General features: G+C 46.4%; 1 protein-coding gene across 1 annotated transcript; it reads left to right on the top strand.

The window, feature by feature from the left end:
• The first annotated feature begins 12 nt into the window (after positions 1–12).
• On the top strand, positions 13–20,023 carry LOC113997414 (solute carrier family 23 member 1-like). Its single transcript, XM_027739228.2, has 12 exons — positions 13–66; positions 2,895–3,044; positions 4,341–4,498; positions 7,557–7,716; positions 9,050–9,231; positions 11,951–12,071; positions 12,414–12,570; positions 12,754–13,007; positions 16,174–16,338; positions 16,678–16,786; positions 17,839–17,934; positions 19,046–20,023. Exons 1-12 carry the CDS (start codon positions 13–15, stop codon positions 19,312–19,314), a joined length of 1,875 nt encoding a protein of 624 aa, XP_027595029.1. The 3' UTR covers positions 19,315–20,023.
• Positions 20,024–20,237: the final 214 nt, after the last annotated feature.

The raw sequence follows: 20,237 nt of genomic DNA, 5'->3' as shown, positions 1-20,237 counted from the left end.
AAAGTGGAAGGCATGACTCCCTCCTCAGACAAAGATGTCAACGGGCTAGATAACCCCAGCTTTGTGGTGAGTCTGCTTTCTGAAGGGTAATTCTTGCATTAACAGGTGAAAGCCCTGTGAAAGGAGGAGAAGGGGAAAACTGGGGGCTTGGGCTGGTGCAAGGATTCTGATGTGTGATAAAGTCTGTCTTGGCCCTTATCGACAAGAATCTGAGGAATGATTTCCTCAGTACAGCCGCCTGCTGCTGCTGCAGCCTCAGCATACTTTCTACTCTCTGGCACCCTTTTAACTTCTTTTCTCTCTATTATTTCTAAAACAATAATGGAGATAAATGGCAGCGCGAGTGTATCTGTTCTAAAAAGCAAGTGATCTCATGGCTCCTTGTGGCTGTGTTCCTGTGTACAGCATTTTATGTGTTAATTAGTAAAATTACAATAGAAATTTAGCCTAGTAAGGAATGTGTTTCTTTGTCTTCTGAACCTATTTTCAGTAGGATGAATTTTCAGAAAGGTGGGTGAAAAAGGAGTTTAAGAGTCAGTGGGGGAGGGCACCCTGTGGAGATACAGCAGGGAAATAAAAGCTGTAAATGGTATGCCAGTCCAGGGGTATGTGGTGCACTGGGAATGCTGCTGGCTGTAACAGCCACAGGGCAAGAGCCTGGGGCACAGTATCTCACAGCAGGGATCATCTCCATTAGAAACTAAAAAAGATGCTTATTTTTCTGTCAGCAGGTGTGAAGGAGTGGGGTCCTGCAACCGTCTTGCTACCTTGGTACAAACCACTTGTCTGGGGAGGCTTTTAACCTCCCAGTATACAAGTCCCGCATTTCTTAGACAGCTCTGGCTGAGCTCGCTGTGAGCAGTGGAGGTGGGGGTGCTGTGCCAGTTGTGGGCAGAGGCTCAGGGAAGTGCTCAGAGCCAGAGGTTTTCTTTCATTATTTTTAACAGGGTCTCTGTTTCTACTTGCTCTGCCATAATGCATATCAGGCTTGTGACTTCTTCTGGTTTGAATCACCCCAAAGAAGGTAGAAGACAAAGGTCTTTTACCTGTAGTTCAAGCAGTTCAGTTTCTGACTGCTCTCCTGATGCACTTTTTTAAGATGTGGTTGAGGACCCTGATGCTGTGCCTGGAGCCTGAGGCACATGGAAGGTGTCCTGGTCCCCTGGATTCATGGGAGCAGCTGGGCTGAGAACCTTCAACAGTGGTTTTCTTTCCCTGCTCCACACTGCTCCTGCCTCGTCCTCCTGCCAGCATCTCAGCATCACAGGCTGCCTGAAGCTGGAAGGGACCTCTGGAGGTCACCTTCTTCAAACCCCCTGCTCAAGCAGGGTCACCCAGAGCCAGCTGCCCAGGACTGTGTCTAGATAGTTTTTTAATATCTCTAAGGATGGTGAAGCCACAACCTCTCTAGGCAACCTGTGCAGTGCTTGGTCACCCTCACAGCGAGAAGGTGTTTTCTGATGTTAAGATGGGACCTCCTGCATTTCAGTTTGAGTCCATTGCCTCTAGTCCTGTCTCATCCTGTTACCTCTCCTCCATCCTTCCCCTGCTGAGCCTTGCTTGCTCACTCCTCTCCAGCTCCTGGGGAGGGTCAGGCCCTCATGTGATGATCATGCAGCTCTGTTGCTGGCACAGGCTCTGCCTGGCTGGAATATGCCTCCTAGTTAACTCAGGAAAAACTGCAATGAAAAGAAAGGAGCTTACTGCTGTCTGCCTAGCTTAGCATTCATCTACCCATGGTGTTATTCGGGAGTAGTTGTCCCCAAATAACTCCATGCATGGGCAGTCTTAAGCACCTTGCTGTACACTTGTTAATCCATGGCTCAGGCTGTCTTGTTCTGAAATGAAATGTCTCCACAGGGAGTTATTAAGAAATGCCTTTTGCTCTTACAGTTCATGCCTGAGTTCAGTTGGAATTAACTCTGCCTTCACTTATCTCTTTTTAAGTATCTGTAATGTTCCCAGTTTGCCTAGGCTGGATAAATACACCATGTTTGTTAAAGAAGCATCTCTGCCCTAGGTATCTCATAGCAGAGTCTCAGGCTTTAAGTCCATTAAGGTAGTTTATCTGAATGGGACTATGGTAGAAACAGCTAGAGCTGGGTGCCTCTGGGGAGGGATCTTGAACAAAGAAATTTCTTGGCAAAATGCATCTTTATAAAAGTTAACTCTGCAAGACATACAGCTCTCTGGGGAGCCCTGGGCTTCTGGCTGCTCTGGGTGGGGAGGGATCTGAGACCTCCTGGGGAGCAATTTCAGTTGGCTCCTTTGGAAGGGACACTGGGATTTCCCATCCACTGGTGTCCCTGTGTTTTACCCAGTTCCTCTGCAGCAGTGAGGTTTTCTAGTAAGAAAAAAGGCAGGTGAGTTTACTGAGGCAGAACACTGGTAAGGATTGGAAAGAAAAGACCAAGGAAATGAAATATAAAACATGTTTTTACTCAGTAATTAGTGTCAGCCAGGTGTTTTAGCATATTTTATCAAAAATGCTATTTTAGTGGAATTGTCAGAGGGGCAGAGACCAGAGGACAGTGCAGCTTTTACTGATGAACCCACTGCACACTCTCCCTTGCTTCTGGTTGCAGTTTCTTCATCCTTAGCCAGACTTTAATGATACTAACAAACTTTGTCCAGATGTCCCTTTGAGGCTGAGACACCGTCTAATGTTTCTTCAGGCCGAGACATGCATGTGCATATGAAAATGTTCTATTGGTGTTTTATACCTCAGTTTTAATTTCCCCTCCTTATTCTTTTTTTTATATCCTAGCACTGTTGAAAGCTACACAGGAGGTGTTCCTGCCAGACATGGAGTGTGGCTGCAAGACAGGTGGCTGCTGGGTGCCTGCAGGGCACAGGGTGCCTGTGGCTAACAAAGGGTCTCTCCTGTTCTCCAGGTTGAAGATGGAAGCCACTACTGCTCCTCACCAGATTGTGCTGCCCAGGGCCCAGAGGAGGGTGGGGGCACAGGCCATAGTGGGACCAAGCTTGCCTACACTGTCACAGATGTGCCTCCCTGGTATCTGTGCATCCTGCTGGGCATTCAGGTGTGACGGGGAAGCAGGTGGAGGCTGGGGGTGGGTGGAAGTTTCATGGCTATTCAGCCAGTTAATGGGGGTAAAACCTGAATTTGTGAGTGCTTGACCTTCACTGGGCATGACTGGAGCTCTGGGGCTGGATCTTGTTGAACTCAAGCCCTTCCCACCACATCTTGAGCACTGACTGTTATCCTTGTGCTCACAGCCACATTGCACCCTTTGAAGTGCAAATGGTAAGGCAGAGTCCCGAGGCAGGGGCCAAATATTTAATAAGAACTGGTTGTGTACCTCAGCTGAAGGTAAACTCTGCCTTCCCACAGCAACAAAAACTAAGCAGAAGTGCACACACTGCTTTGGCTGGTGTCCATGCCCAGGGGTGTTAAACCACACAATGCCACCAATGCCATGCTGGGTATGGAGCCTTGGAGAAGAGAGACCTCAGAATGATTAGGGTAATGATGGACCGTGCTTGGAGCTTGATGGGAGTTTTGTACTTTTTTTCCTTAAATGGTTGTCTCAAATTTAGAGTGTTATCAACCCAAGGTTTTCTGAGCAAGGCAGCATCATAATTTTAATAAAACATGCTGCCAATGAACACAGTGAGTTTCTGAGTGCCACCACTTCCACCACTGTGCTCCAAGGTGAGAGCTCACAACCAGGGTTAATAATTAAAGCAAAATAAGTTTGAAAAATTATTTTCATATTTAGTCATTAGCTAAAGGTCGTTGTAGAAATATGTTTATGACTCTTCTGGCAAATACAATGCCCAATTCTTCCATTCTTTGGCATCCGGTTTTTATGGTTATTCATAACTGCACTGTGTGAGAAAAGGTACCGATGGTAAAGAATTTGTAGCTCCAATGTGCCAACTGTTAATGTTATCATTTGTGGTGTGAATGAGACAGACTTAAATATTTGCATTTACTTTGCCTGATTGCTCTCTCCCTCTACCTTGGGATGTCCCCATCTTTCTGGAAGAGCAGCCCTGACAGCTTTGTCTGCAGGTGCTGCAGATAAGCTGGTTGTGTTTGACAGTGGTCTGACAGGGGAGTCCAGAGCACTACAAAGGTCTTTGGGTACGAAAAGTAGGAGAAATTTGAGTGGATACATTGCAATTCTTGTAGGTACTTTGGAACAGCCCCTAACAGAGAATTAAGGCTGCTAAAACAAAAGAGAGAATGGGTAATACTAGTACCACCCAAACACAAATCTGTGAGTTGTTTTCAGATTTCCCTCAACAACATGGTAATAATATAGAGCCAGTTCTGTGTCCTTCTTCACCCAGTCTTTCTCTGTGGCTTCTAGCACTTCCTGACAGCCATGGGAGGTCTTGTAGCTATCCCGCTGATCCTCTCCAAAGAGCTTTGCCTCCAGCACGACCTACTCACCCAGAGCCACTTGATCAGCACCATCTTCTTTGTCTCAGGAATTTGCACCCTACTGCAAGTCCTCTTTGGAGTCAGGTAGGCCAAATGAAAGAACTGGGACACGTGAGCAATTACTGTGTGCTGAGCAGCTACTGTGTGCTTGGCCACCACCCTGCTGTTGAGTTTATCTATCAGTGAGAGTCATTTGCTACCCCTGGGCAATCAGGGTACATGCCAAAGCACCCTGAAATTACTGTACATGAGAGTTTTGCAGGGCTACCTCGCTGTTCTGACTTTTGCATCTCCTGATACTTCATACACCTTTTCCTGGGCTCATAAGGAATCTGTCCTCAAAACAATAAAGCACTGCAACATTCAGTAAAAAGTATCTGCTTGCCCTTTACCCCAAGGATCCTTCTGCTAGAGTTTCCATAGGAAACTCTAGGGGAGGGGATAATTAGGAGAAATTAAATGGCATGTGCTGCTGCTTAGGGACTCAGGGAGGAGCTCTGCAGCATGTCCTGTTACGCAGTGCCACTTGCCATGCTCAAGGATTCGTGGCACAATCTGAATGTAAGCAAGGTAAATCCTCTTTGCAGATGAGCTGTTTAAGAGACAGTAGAGAGATGAGCGTGGAGTTGCCATTCAGTACCCAGAAAATGAAGCACTTAATGAGAGACATTTCCTTTCCAGAAAGACCCTGTATCTTTGCTGACCTTGCAAAATTTCTTCTATTCCCCTTGTCATAACTCTGGGCTGCCTCTCTCTTTCCACAGACTGTTTTTAACTCCAGTAGGGTGGGAACCTGTGTTTCTCACTTCAAAGGCAAAAAGTACACATTCTTTGGCTTCTGAATGTGAGGGACCTGGTTAAAACTTCTGCCTTCAAATCACTGGTTAACTGCCAGCTCCACAAAATATTTTTACTCCTCCTGTTTTTTTCACCAGTGAAACTTTTCCATCTCTCTATGTCTAAAGAAGTGGCTGTAGACAAACTCTCCTGGAGGGTGCTCCCCTTCGCCTACATTGCTACAGGATTAGTGGAGGAAGGGGGCCACCCTGACCACTAAAAAGAGAGAATCTGGTTCTTCAGCTAAATTCAGGCTGGGGTGCATAACTAGCTGTGGCTGCTAGTGTAATTCAGGCTGGAGTTCTCCCTCCAAATTCCTCTGTGAATACCTGAGAGCTGTGACGTCCCCTGCTCGCTGTGAGCTGAGGATGAAAGAGTATCAGGGAGCATCTCCCATGGCTGAATAGCTAAATGAGGAACAATAGATCAAACAAAGTGGTAGGGAGTTGTTCCTATAGGATAAACTTGAATGGCTTTTTGAGGGTGCAGTTTTGCCTTATTTCCTACCAGAAAGGTGAGACAGCCTGCTGTGTGGCCAGAGGCAAACCAAACCTGAGCAGACAGTTGGAAGCAGATAATTTTTTCTCCTTTTACTGTTTTCTGAAATTCTGTAATAGCTGATGACCATAATTCACCAACAAGACAGCCAGAAAAGTGGTAAATAATGAGTTCTGAGGGATGCTTTTCCCTGCAAAAGTTCTGTGCCACTCTCCGAGGCCCTGGGGAGCCCTCGGCTAAGTGCTTTGCACACTTCCTGGTGTCCATATTTAAGATTAATTCAGAGGAGAAGAAGAATGTAGATGATCTATTAATGTGGCATGGAGAAGAGGGACTGGACCATTCCTCTTACAGAGGCTGGCCTGGTTGATGTGGCCAAGTGGCAGCTCAGGGGTGGGTGACAACTGCAGCCTGTAACTAGGCTGTGAGAGAAGCTGGGGGCAGAAACCACTTTGGCTAAAAGACAATGTTGGCACATGAACAAACAGATGGGAACTGGGCATGAAGTTGAGGAGGTTCCCATCAAGAGTGAGTGCAGTTCAGAAGCAGCCCTCCAGAAGCAATAGCCGAGGGAAAAGCTGACCCACTGCAACCTGCAGCTCGGTCATGTTACACAGCATGAAAAAGCAGCAACAAGTCTCAGTCGCTGGAGACACCATCCAAGAGGCTCCTGAGAGGAGACACAGGTCATTTGCCGTGATGGTGATTAGTAAATGATATCATGTAGTCATTATCAGAGTGTAATATTTCCTTCGCTAATCCTGCAGCTTTCCTCTTGCAAACCCCACTGGAAAGCGTTCAGTGTGCCCATAAGCATCACCTTGGCACCCCGTTTTGCTCCAAGCCCACACATACACAGCACTGGCTGTGAAATAGCTCAAGGACCAACACAGCAGAAGCTATAAATCTATTGTTAATTTAAGTCATGGCACAGGGCCTTCTCTGTTTCTTTTTGTTTGTTTGTTTTTGGGTTTTTTTTTGCCTTGCCCAGCAAAATTGTTTGAAGGCTGCAACATATTTGGCCAAATACCGTAAGTAGGTGACTCCACAGATAACTGATACTCAAATATAACTCACCGTCCAAGCTTCGACAGTGCTTCAGTTGTGCATGGTAATTGCAGTGGTAAAAATATCTGTTTTAGGTGACAGAGACATGATGCTGTTACAGCTATGCCATCTCTTGTTTTCAGGTGCTTTCCAGAGAATGGTGGAAATGCCTCTGTTTCAGGGAAATCTGTGACCTGCAAAAGCACTCACCCAGCTTGATGCCCCATTGTGTTTCTGAGCAGGTGCCATGAGAGATCCTGGGACAAGGAGAGGATGCTTTGGGGGCTCCTCCCAGGGATACTTCCTAAAGGGAAGGAAGCAGAGGCACCTCAGAGGTTTCTCTTGCTATTTCAGGGCTGCTATGCCAGCCCTCAGGCAGCTTTGGGTTTTTCAAGCACACTAGAGGAATGGCTAAGACAACTTGCACTGCAGTGGGGGCTTAAAGCATGTGGGGTTTAGAGGAGCCAGTCAGGCCTTTTAGCTCTGTGTCTCCATTTCTTCATGTGTGGAAAGAGAAGAGGCTGGTGTAGCTCATAGGAGCATCATTCTGCTTTATAAAGCTCTGCACAAAACCAGTGCTGAGCTCCTCTGGAGCTACGAGTTCCTTGCTAGCCTGAGGGCTTCCCAGAGAGGCGTTACTGTAAGCCAGAAAACACAAGGCATGATTTTTAAATTTATTTTGCTTTCCTTTCTCTGACCCCTATGGAGCTGAGTTTCTAGCATCCTCACTTGTTATCTTTTCCCTCTGCTCTCCTTCAAGGTTGCCTATTATTCAAGGAGGGACTTTTGCATTCCTGACCCCCACCTTGGCAATGCTGTCTCTCCCCAGTTGGAAGTGCCCTGCCTGGACACAGAATGCCACCTTGGTGAATGCTTCTTCACCAGAATTCATTGAAGTCTGGCAGACACGGATGCGAGAGGTATATTGCATTTTCAGTGGCACCCGCTCTGTATCAGGACTCTTTGCTTTCAGAAAAGTGCTTGACCATGTCACTGCTGGAGAAACTTCCAATGCTGGAGAAACTGTTCCTAATGGACCTTGGCCTTCTCCCTGTTGCGGCTTCCTAAGCATTTATTCTCTGTCAAAAAAGCAGGTGCTTCATTCCTGCTGAACAGGAGACATACAGACCTCCTCATGTGATTTATGGTCCCTGCAAAGTCTCCACTGGTCCAGCCAGATCCCTTCTCCATGAAGCATGGCTAGCCTTGAGGGAGGGAAAATGTTTCCAAGAAAAGGACCCTGTCTAAGCACAGGAAACCTAGCAAAAAGAAAAACAAGGCAAAACCTACTGTAAATATTAAGGGAAAGGGCATCTTAGGTAGTCAGAAAGGAGGAGGAAAGGTCAGGGATCTCACTGCCTCATTCTACATCAATTGTCTTATTAGAGCAAGTGGCTAAATTTGCCTCTGTCGATCCATTTGTTGGTGTGCTTTGCAAACCACTTGGGAAGCATTAAGAGCTCACCAAGGATTTGCTGTGCAGCACAGGCTGCTCTCTTTGCTGATACACATAAATCTATCACAAGGACACTGCTGATTTTTCCTTTCAGGCTGAGTGGTTCACCCAGACCCTGTGTTTCCCTTTGGAGCTGGGGGAGGGAAGGTGCTCAGCACCACAGAGGGCCCAGCCTGGATTTATCACCAAATCCGAGAAGGCAGAGAGCAGCCCCACCCCTGAGTCCCCTGCCTGAAGCTGATGCTGAAGTGAGCAGCATTTCAGAATGTAATTACTGGCTCCTTAGCAGTGATTGTCAAACACAGGGCAGTTCAGGGTGATAAATATGTTCCCGGAGAGAAACTGATACTCAGAAAAAACAGAGGCTGTAATGACTCACCTGCCCCACCGGCGTGCTGAAGTGATTCAAGTTCGTCCCAGAAGGGAGATAGTAGAGATCACAGCCTTGCTCCTGTTTTCAGGGCAAGAGGTTTTCCCCTGCTTTGGGGGGAGCAGGAAGGAGAGTGCAGGGCAGCTGATGCATGCTTGGGTGGACCAAGAGAACAGCGAGGAGGTGATCTTTGGAACAAAATTAGCCCCGGTGAGGACTAAATCTGTCAGCCAAAGAGAGAGGTGCTGTGCTGCTACTTTGGTGGTCCATCCTCACACGTAATGTTCAGCCAGGTTTTACTGTTGTCAGTGGGAGACCTCCATGCCAGTCTGTGACTGGAGATTGAGCCTGGCTCTCACACTGGATTTGCACTGACTTATGAAGGAAAGGGTCTTCCAACCTCTGTTTTCTTTCTCCATTTTTCCAGGTGCAAGGAGCTATCATTGTAGCTTCCTGCTTTCAAATCTTCGTTGGATTTTCTGGCCTGATTGGATTTCTGATGAGGTTCATTGGCCCCCTGACAATTGCTCCCACCATCACCTTGGTTGCGCTACCTCTCTTTGAGTCTGCTGGGAATGAGGCTGGGCAGCACTGGGGCATAGCATTCATGTAAGTCTCTCTCTTTTCTAGGAAAACTGAGCATACGCAAATCACTTGCCTCTAGTATGAAACCAAGTGTCACAGTCTATAGCAGAGTTTCCCTGGGTATGAGGTTTATTTGTCACTGACATGTGACAAGGCAGATGTGTGATATAGTCATTCCCCCACCCCTCAGTAGGTTAAAGCCCTCAGCAACAAAGCAAAACCCAAAAATGAGCTTAAAAACCTGATTTTTGTGAAAATGCAAAGTTCATAGGTCAGTAGAGAAACAAGTCTCTCCAGTGTGTGGGCAGTCTCTGTCACAGTTGGCTATGCACACCCATCATTTAAGTTAAAAAGACATTCCTAGAATGACAAAGTTGAGCACTCAGAGTCAGGTATTCTACATAAAGCTGGTGCTTTATGTATTGTTTTCACAGGAGGAGGAGGAGTTGTTCTCTCTAGAGGGCCTGGGGGCTTTGGAAATGTCTGTCTGCACATGTAGCTTTGCAGCAGTGAGTGCTCTTTCAGGGACATTTGCGTGCATGCCCTTCTGCTGGAGTGTATGGAGTGTGCTGGGTGGTGGAATTTCCTTGGTATTTGAGAAATTAATTAAAAAAGTAGAAATGCAACTGCATGGTTGCCCTGCAGACTTGCCACCTTCAGATCCCTAATGTAGACTTCAGTTGGGATAGGATGCAAGAGGAGTAGGTTGTTAACCTCTCTATGGGCTCCATCATTTACTGGTGTTTTCAGAGCTGACTTGGAGACTCAGGACCTGGGCTTGAGTGTAGCCCTGGGAAGGCAGCATGTTGTTGTAGGACATGCTTCAGTCCATTCTTTCTCTTGATCTCTTCTCCTCCCTGCACCTCCCCTCCCAGACCCCAAAAGCCACCTCTCTTCTCCACCCCCATTTCCTCATCTAGCTAGTGTCTTCCACCAACACCCCATAGGACTCCAAATCCTGCTTGAAACTCAGCTCTCTTGCCACCATTGTTTTTCCCGTCACATCTCTGGCTTGTTGTCCCGTTCTCCAACTCTGGTGATTTGTCCTAATCCTTTTGCTTAACCAGTTTGAATTTTCCTCTTCAAACTGTATATCCTTGTCTGAACTAACTCCTTTCTCTGCCTCTCTTCTCCAGACACTAGCTCCTAACCTCAGAGTCATGCTTGACCTCTTTGCCCAACCATGCCGCTCCATTAATGGGGTCCCAGTCCTCCAGCCTTTGTCCCTGCTCTCAACCCAAGTCACCCGTTCCGTCCAGTTAGTTTCTGTCCCAACTTCTATCCATAATCCCAGTACTTTCTTTCCTGACTCAGATACCTTAGCCCCACCCTGATCATTGTGCTCTGAACTGTCCCAGTTGTGTCCTCTTTTGCTGCCTTCTCCGTGCTCCATGGGTGTCATTAGGGAAAGAGGGAAAGTGGTGATGGAGGTGGAAGACATGAGTCATGTAGTCTCAGCCCTGCTGTTCAGTCCCACCACATCCCAGAGCTTCCATGATGGAAGATCCCCACTGTTGCCTCAAAAAAATTCTTTAGACTGTGGTGACTTACTCCCTGGTAATGTTGCACACACAGTTCATCAACAGGCAAGGCCTGGACATACTCAGAAGGCTCAGAGTCTTTATGGTCTGCAAATGCTAAAGCCTGAGATGTTTCTGCTGACTGCCTGGGACTTGGAGTGAATGATCGTTGTTGCAGACTGAGCGTACCTGAGCAGATTTTTGTGAGAAACAGTAATATCCTTTGCCCCAAAGAAGTTCTACTAAATCTCAAATTTCTGCTCCAGGTCATAAGTAAATCCTGCTACTGGTCAAGGCAAAATGACCTTTTCAATGCAGGCTATATACTATGTCTATTTACTGAATATCACTCTTAGAAATAGATTTGGTACATATTTTTCAAAAAATATTTGGCCTGAGGCAGACATTTTCCATGGAAATTTTCATCCCAAATAGGTAAAGTTAGCTAGAGTTATAAGCAGCTGAAAATAGCGTTTGTTAATGGAATGTGTCAGGCAACCTGAATAATAAGCAGCAACACCTCCCTGAGACAGGCAAGGGTTCTGTAGTGATTCATAAGGCTGCTGAGCACCTTTGTTCATGCAAATGCACAAAGTGTGCACTCACACAGTCTGTCTGGGCTCTGGTCTACTCTCTCTGGTCTGTAGCATTAGAAACCACAAATGGCTCTGTGGGCACCATATGCAGCCTCACAGTCCCACCATGTTTTTTTCTTTCTAAACAGGGACTGGCACAGCCAAGCCAAATCCTCTTCTTTTACTCTGTGCCACTTAAGAGCCTTTTGCCACTTGCAAAGCAGCATAGGTAAACCTGAAATCAGGAAATCAATAAATCCTATATTTCTAGTATATCTGAATTACACAGAGGTTCAGGCCCTGCCTGGACCTTGCAAGTCTCTCAGGTCTTTTGTTCACTTTGGTGTAATTTTTAAGCTTTCTGCAACTGTGTCATACTCACTGATGCATTACCTGGGATGTCAGTCTTGAAACAATAGGCCGAAAAGAGATATTTGCAAATGTGCGGGATCTATCAGTAGAGTATGATGGAAAGCTTGTTCCACCACTGGCTTGCTGGAGTGGGGAGCCACCCTCTGGTGCTGAAAGCCTGTTTTTTTGGTTCCTCTGGAGTCCTGGGTCCTTGGGTAGCAGGTCTTCATTTAATGTGGGGACAGGTGGGCAGCTGGGTACCCACTTTGTTCATGGTCTCGTTTTCCCTCCTCCTAGGACTATTTTTTTCATAGTTCTGTTCTCTCAGTACCTAAAAGATGTCCCTGTGCTGCTGCCGTCTTACCAGAAAGGCAAGAAGTGCCACTTCTCTCCAGTCTACCTCTTCCAGATCTTTCCGGTACGTTGGGGTTCCTGGAGACCCTGGATGATTGTGACAGAGTGACTGGCCTCACCTGCTGCGGGCTGCCTCGGCTCTTTCCACAGGTGTCCAGATGAGTTAGTGCTTCCCAGCCAAGCCTACGTGGTGAGGGGCAGGGGGAGAAAGGTCCCCATGTCCCTGACCCTGGGGAGGGAGAGAAAGAAGGAGGAAGGGCCACCAGAAGCCTCAGCTGTCTCTTTGCCTCCATTCCCTGTGCAGAGGAAAGAGTCATGCAGGGAGACAGTGACAGCTTGTCCCCCACAACCATGCTGGAGATGCAGCCATACCCTAACCAGACCCCACTGCTGCATTTGGGGACAGGTGCTGCTGGGGCTCTCCCTGAGCTGGCTGCTCTGCTATGTGCTGACAGTGACCAACGTCCTCCCTGTGGACCCCACTGCCTACGGACACCTGGCTCGCACGGACACTCGTGGGGACGTTTTGTCACAGGCTCCCTGGTTTCGGCTGCCTTACCCAGGTACCACTGCCCCCCCCCCTTCCCCATCCTGCCTGCTCCTGCTTGCACCTCCACTTATGACTAACAGGGGGAGACGAAATGCCAAAAATCAGGCAAACACCCGCAAACATTCCTGCTGCTCTTCCTCCCTAGATTTCAGGGCAAATGTGCCCCCCACACCTGAACCAAGGTCTTTACTTGCAGGCCAGTGGGGAATGCCAACAGTCAGCCTGGCTGGGATATTTGGCATCTTAGCCGGGGTGATTTCCTCCATGCTGGAGTCCGTGGGAGATTACTATGCCTGTGCCCGCCTGTCCAGGGCCCCGCCGCCGCCGAAGCACGCCATCAGCCGCGGGATTGGGGTGGAAGGCATCGGCTGCCTTCTGGCTGGGGCCTGGGGCACAGGGAATGGCACCACATCCTACAGCGAGAATGTGGGGGCCCTGGGCATCACCAAGGTGAGCCTCACTGCAGCGGGGTGGCTGGGGTGGCTCCTGGAGGGTTCCCCTGCAGGTGTATGTACAAAAGACTGGTGCACACGGGTATGTGCTGGAGCTGGAATGTGGTCTTAGCCCACGTCCTGAAAGGCACACTGGAAAATTGTGCCCTGGCCCATTGGTGACCACCTCAGCAGCACTATGAATAATTTAACAGAGGTGGCCAGTCCCTCTCTTTCTCTGCTTATGGTCTGCATGTGGCATTAGTGCACTCACTCATGGCACCTGGCTTAGGTAAGGGTAAAGAGAGCATGTTACATCTAAGCTAAGCTGGAAACTTCCTGAGAACTGACTTTATCAAATACTGTCTGTCTGTCTCTCTCTGACTTCCTAAATATATTTATAAAGAGGAAAAGGAAAGGAAAAGAAGGGGAGGTGGAGGGGGAAGGGAAATAGTAAGAAAAGAAAGTAGAAAGAAAATATTTAATAGGGCTTCAAATTCCAGAATTTTTATAAACCAAGGATGGCAGTCATGTGAGAGGTAGACTATTTCTTTGGGATTATAAAATGTGATAGCAAAGGTTTGTGTTTTTTACCTCTCTATAAAGTTTTGTGAATCCCTTGAATATATTAATTGCTCTTATAAGGTAAACAAATTTCCAGAGATAAGCTGGACAATCAGATCATAAATTTTCACCAAGCTCTGCAGCCAGAGGACAGGTACATCCAGCAGCCAACTGAACAATATTTTCAAATCATTGTCAAATAAGCAATGCCATGCCAAAAGAGCTGTGATTCAGGAAATAAATGCAGAATTTAACTTACAGCTTCCACTCTATAATATTGCTTATTTCACTGGATTTTATAGACCTCACTCACAATAACCATTTTTCACAGACTGAAGTGGTAGTGTTTGACTGAGGTGGCTGCCTCTGACACCAAGGATGTCTGGATGTCTGCATGGAGTCCAGTTTAGCCTGTCAGGACATGTACCTTGTCACTAGGAAGTCTGTGCATACTGATCATATACCTGAGCCAATTCTTTCCTGACATGTAGTTTGCTGCATATATTGTATGTATGGGATGCTGCCCAGATTCATAGTTACCAGATTATAGGACATGTTCTCACCATGTACGCTAAGTCCTTCAGGTGGACATGCCATCCTTACTGATTCAGGAGAGATATTTCCCTTAGATCCCACCTCTGCTTACTCTGTCCACTCTTAAGAGAGCTGAAAATACAGTGTCATCTCAGTCAACTTTAAATCAGTGTAAACACTCTGGTTGGGACAGATGGGGATGCTGAGAGCACAAGGTGGATTTAATTTCTTTTTTTATGTGGGAAACACATTTTTCCATAACAAATGGAAGCACAAGGGACTTGTTTCCTCTGCTTAAACAGAGATGTCCAGGACCACCTGAGAAATCTTTGGACATCTCAGATACCCACAGGGGCTGTCAGATAAGGCAAGGAGAACCTGCTGGAGGCTGCCAAGATGCAACATCTTACATGGCACCAGACACCAATATTTAAACTGCTTAATCAAGCCCAGTTTGCCACTACTGAGCTCTCATTTCCGAGAAAAGAAGAGAGGGATTTTAAAGAGAGGTAAAGGCCTCAGAGTCACCATATACTGTAGGGAACTCTGCAGTTTCTTCAGCCTTAAGAAAGAGAACTGATTTTCTTGTTTTCCTGACATTGAAACAAATTCTGAACTAGAAGCTTTAGTAGCATATGCTCACAGTTGTGGTATCACTGGATTAAATCATTTGCCTTTAAGGCCAACTCCATATACAGGGTAACTCAACATTTTAGCAAACTGAGAATCTGCATCTTTGTTCTAATCCTTAAGAACAAATAGATCTGTTGACTTTTATTAAATTAACATTTTGATGGTGATAGTGTCCCAAGGTTTTAAGCCAAAGAATATAAAAAGCCCACCTGAAGGCAATGCATGATTTTATTTTGAAACTCCACATGAAATCTTTTTAATTCATCTTTCACAATCAAGTAAAACTCAAAATATTTTAAAGGGACATGTTTAAGAAATACCTAAAAGAGACACCACTAGTTACTGGGAATGTTTTTGTTCAAAACATTCACAAAAAGCCCTTCCTGTAAATATGATATTCTTCAAACATTTAAAGGGAGGTATTAAGATATTTAATTGAATTATAAAGTGTTTGCAGAGGATTACAGAGTTTTCCTGCCTAAGACATGAATGTTGTGAATTTTAGCATGATTCTTTAAGATGTCCAAGTTTTGGTATGGCAAGGCATATCTTGAATTGAAAGTCTAACAAATATTCCTGCTTTTCTTTTTGGTTTCCATAGATTTAAATGTCTCTTTGAACCCTTTGTTTGGCAGATACTCTTTATCTTTCCTATTTGTATGCTGTAGCAGATCTGAATGAAGGACATGGCTTGGTGATTTCATCCCATCTTTGCTGTAGTGCTCAACCAAGAAAAGGCCATCCTGGCTCTTTCTAGGGAAAAAAATGAGAAAAAAAAATGGTTTTACTGAAGCTAGATAGCTGATGAGAGATAGGGGCAGACCAGGAGACTTTCTCACTTCTTATTTCTTGACTATAGAAAGGATTTATAAGCTCCCAGAGCTCAGGATTGGAGCAACCAGCCAGCTGTGGTCTCCCAAATCTTGGTCTCCAAGGACTGGAGGGATCATTGTGGGACACCTCATTGAAAGCCATTTTTAGATGGTAATCCAAACCCCGGTGGAAGGTGTTTTGTCTAGTGATTGTCCAGTGAATTGACTGGCTGGTTGCAACGCTAGGCTGTATGTATGCCAAGATATTTCTAGGCTGAAGCAAGAGCAAGGCTGTGTGTTGGGATAACTGTGCTCTTAATTTAACCTTTTAATTGTTGTTTAACAGCAAACTGTTGAAGTCCTGGCAACAGTAGGAAAAAGGATAACACCGAGGAAATAGGTGTGGTGCTCTCAGAGTGCCTTTCGTTATAAATATTTACTGGTGCACAAATACTGATGGTTCCCATTCAGTGTCAGCATCCCAGCTCACCAGCAGTGGTATCCAAACCTTCAACTGAATGTGCCATTGAGTTTTTGGGCCAGAGCTGCAACCTCTGCCCAACAGGCTGGTGCTGGAGCCTGCCATCCCTCGGCTCTCTCCGCTGATTGGTGTGTGATTGCCTCCTCTTCCTCTTGCCCCAGGTAGGGAGTCGAATGGTCATCATTGCTGGTGCCTGTGCCATGCTCCTGAGTGGCATCTTCGGGAAAGTTGGGGCGATGCTTGCCAGCATACCCAGCCCAGTGATCGGAGGCATGTTCCTCGTGATGTTCGGAGTTATCACGGCAGTGGGGATTTCCAATTTGCAGGTAACACTGTGTGAACTCTGTTTCATCCCTAGAGAAAGAGACTTTAGTTTCAAGTCAGATTGACTGTGTCAGATATAACCACACTGCAGCAAATGCAGACATTTGTGTTGACAATTCCTTGGGTAAAGATATTGGGATGTACCCAGAAGGGCTAAATCGCAGAGGGCTCCCTGGCTGGGGCAGGGCTGTCTGGCACCAGTGACCACAGGATCACAAACACCCCAGCAGCACCAGGGCTGTCTGACTGCAGTGTTTGCATCCCACCATGTCTCATGAACACAACAATAATCCGCAGTTTTGGATAATTCTGAATGTAATGTATACAATTTCTCTGTGCAGTATACAGATATGAACTCCTCAAGAAACATCTTTATCTTTGGATTTTCTGTATTTTCTGGCCTCACGATTCCCAACTGGGCAAGCAAAAATAGTGCATTGCTGGAAACAGGTAAGAAATGACATCAGAAGCATTCTCTGTAGCATAACATTGAAGCAAAGTTGATCCAGAGAAACCCTTTAAAATGCAACTCTTCCTGATAAAACCCTGAAACCTATGCCTTGACTGTGTCCTGTTCCTTTCTGTGAGGGCTGTTTTTGCCTTTTGCTCTGATGCACGCCTCTGGTGTGGAAATCTCTTCTGTTGATCAGTGACTGCACCTCGCCATATTCCTCTTGAGCTAAGGATTGCAGAGCACTTCCCCAGGACACAGTCTTGGGGTGGGGCAAGAGAATACTCCAGAGCTGAGTCTTGACCAAGGTCTTGATGAATGAGGCTTTCTTATGTCCTCATACACAATAAAACTTTGTGCTTCCAAAATGCAAGATCAGACTCCTCTACTAAATTCCGTCAAGTTCACTTTATTGAAATTTCCAGTTCTCCAACAGTTACCCCTTCACTGTGTCTTGTGTGACTAATGTGTTCATCACAAAGGCCGTAGTGTCTTCTCTTAAAATATACATGGCATGATGGGTGGGCTGTTTAAAGAGCTCAGCCCACAAACCACACACTCTATAGATGGTCTGTCAGATGCTCAGTGCCACTGGGCTTTGCTAGTGCCTATTAGCCCTCTAGGGGAAACATCACATCTGATTAGCTTGTGGTGAAATCCCATGCTAAATATATTCATATTTCTTTGGAAACTGTAGCTCGTGCTCCTGTAGGAAACTGCTAGGTGTTACGTCATGGAGGTGCAGAATGTGTTTGGAGCAGAAGGTGGCTTTTTCTGGGACAGGGCTGTGGGGTCTGCACTGTTAATAGGCTCTTAGTGTATTTATTAGTCATCTCCTGCCCACTGCATATCAGTCAATAATCATGTAGAATAAAACTGTAGGTCTGAAACTGTCAGTGAGATCTATCTCCTTTTCATTGCCAAATCTGCTTTGGGATTTGCAAGTCTAGTTCAAGCAAGCATGCAGTTTGCAGCCTCTTGGCACCAGGTATGCTGCTGGTAAAACATGTGTCTCACTACACCACTATCTAAAGCTTTGTTTTTCTGCTAGGAATCATCCAGCTTGACCAGGTGATCCAGGTGCTCCTCACCACTGGCATGTTTGTGGGTGGACTCCTAGGGTTTATCCTTGATAACACCATTCCAGGTAGGATTTGCTGAAATGTACTACTGGTTTGTGCCTGTGCTAGGGTTTGTTTCCTGGTATTTTTTGTCTTTGTGACTACTGTTCTATGGGCAAGAGTTGTGCTAGCAACCATGAAGCACCATGAGACTGTACTCCTCCCAGGGAGGGGTGAGGAAAGGAGATGTCGCTGAAAACAGCAGCATAACAAAAACTAACTAATTTGTCAGGAACAATCCAGGCTGAGGAAAAGGTTTATTTGGAAAACATGTCTTTTAGGGAAAATGCCAGCCTAGAGCCATGTTGCTGGTAAAAATGAAAGAGAAAGGCAGTTACAAGAAGTGGAAGGAGCCAACATGTGCCTACTTATGGGAGCTGCTAAAACGGAGCCACAGCAGTGGAAAGCAATAGGAAAATCTGATGACCAGAGAGAGGATATAGCACCTGCAGCTGTCCCTCAGAAGGACAAAGAGCCTTGGATTTTCATCAAGCCTGGGGAGGGATGGCATAAGAATAGGGGACGAAACCCTCCTTTCTGCTACAGGAAAAGAGCAGGAATCTGTTAACCAGATTCTTCTACTGTCTCAGGCTTATTGGAAAGCCTTTGGGCCATTAATTTTCCTGTAGCCGTCAACCTTCAGCTCCTCCAGAATTTACAGGTGTGCTCACTCCTTTTCCCAAGAGGACGTCAGCTGCCACAATAGTTATGGGCCCTTAGGAATTCCTTAGCTAGGGTAAACACCTGTGACTGACTAGCAATTGCTAGCTAAATCCACTCTGAAGTATCTGGGCAGTTAACATCCAGCCTTGCTTTCACTTCACTGTATGACTTACTTTGAACAGTACTTGGATCCCCCATGGCAGGTGAAAAATTTGTCTTGGTATACTTGATTCCTGTGGAAAGCAGTGGAGAAGACTGCTTATCTGGAAGCCATTGCAGGAAGACATGTATTGTCTGGAAGCTCATTAGTGAATATTTTTAAAGAGCTTTGGAGCTAGAAGGGTTTAAGTACAAGGGATCTGTATGTTGTGCTGGGCCTGCTGGATTCGAGAAGTGGGTGTGAGGCACACAAAGTAGTCCTGTGCTCAAACACCTGCTGTTTTAAACACAACAATCTCATTTTTGCTGTTGCAGGAACACAGGAGGAGCGGGGGCTCCTGGCATGGAAGCATAGCCACAAGGGAGGGATGGAGAGCTCTCTGCTCATTTCCAAGGTCTATGATCTTCCATTTGGCATAGGCACCAAATACTGTGCTGTCTCTTGGTTTCGGTATCTCCCTGCTTGCCCCAAAAGACTGTCTGGCAACAAGAGAATGGATGAACTGAAGGCTGCTGGACAAAAAAGCACCGTTAAAGCAAGCTCAGAAAGAGATTCCGAGATCGGTGCAGATACAGGGATATAAGGACCTGGTCTCAGCACAGGTGAACTCATCTCAGAAGCAGAGGTCTGAAAGCCTGTCTGCAGCCCCTGTCATTTGAGCATGAGCTGGCAGCTGTTGAGGGTGGAACAGGAGAATAATGTCTTCCTCTTCCCAGCTCTGCTCCCTGCACCACTGGTGACCTTGAGGGACTCATTCTTTTCCTCTCTCCTCCTGCCTGGCCACCTCTAGGAAGAACCTAATCCCTCTTCAGGGAACACCAAAGCCCAAGAAATGCCTGAGCAAGATGTTCTGTTTCCTTCCTTGCACTGAATGTTGGGCACCCCAAGGACCAGCTGTTCAGCTGAAGCAGAGGGCTTCCTGTGCCCTCATCTGGCAGCTCAAGGAGCCAATGGAGAAGGCATCCCTGATGTGGGCCCTGTAACACTCTCAGGCATCCCTTGGGTTGAGGCTAATCCCTACCACCTTTAAGATCTGTAATGGCAACACTCACCTTTCAGCTTGTATTTTATACTTCATCCTGGCCAAGGGGAAGGAGCAGACACCTCTAGGTCATGATTCATCTCATTCCATGTTCTGATAATTTAGTCAGACAAATGAATGTTGTTGTAAGAGAGTTATCTAAGGTTAATGGGATACATTGAATTCTGAACCTGCCTCTCCCTCCTTAGACCACAGAGGGACTCCAGAGACCTTACTTAGATTCTTGGCCTAACCCAGCTTCACTGAAATGTATCCCACTTGGGGTGCTGGGAGCAGTCTCAGGTAAGCCAGTTTCCCACAGGGCACCCTGCCCTACAAAGAAGGAATCCTCATCAAATATGAAGGAGAAAATTCTTCTGTTCACAATCTGATATGTTCCTGTAACTGCTATGTCCTGTGTACCCCCACTGTACCTGTCAGTCTGATGTGGTGATTGTGTGGTGACAAGCACTTCTCTGGAAAAC

Source organism: Pipra filicauda, unplaced genomic scaffold, assembly GCF_003945595.2.
Source record: "Pipra filicauda isolate LSUMZ 115617 unplaced genomic scaffold, ASM394559v2 scaffold334_size1588553_pilon, whole genome shotgun sequence".
Classification (NCBI taxonomy): Eukaryota; Metazoa; Chordata; class Aves; order Passeriformes; family Pipridae; genus Pipra; species Pipra filicauda.
Note: the sequence above shows the minus strand (reverse complement) of the source record. Positions and strands in the feature narration are given on the sequence as shown.

Bases quoted from the DNA above. Each gene is read 5' to 3' on its own strand.
- LOC113997414 (XM_027739228.2), top strand. From the start codon at position 13: ATGACTCCCTCCTCAGACAAAGATGTCAACGGGCTAGATAACCCCAGC. The intron at 3,045-4,340 runs GTGTGACGGGGA...TGTGGCTTCTAG, and splicing joins GCATCCTGCTGGGCATTCAG to CACTTCCTGACAGCCATGGG. The intron at 16,339-16,677 runs GTAACACTGTGT...TTCTCTGTGCAG, and splicing joins TGGGGATTTCCAATTTGCAG to TATACAGATATGAACTCCTC.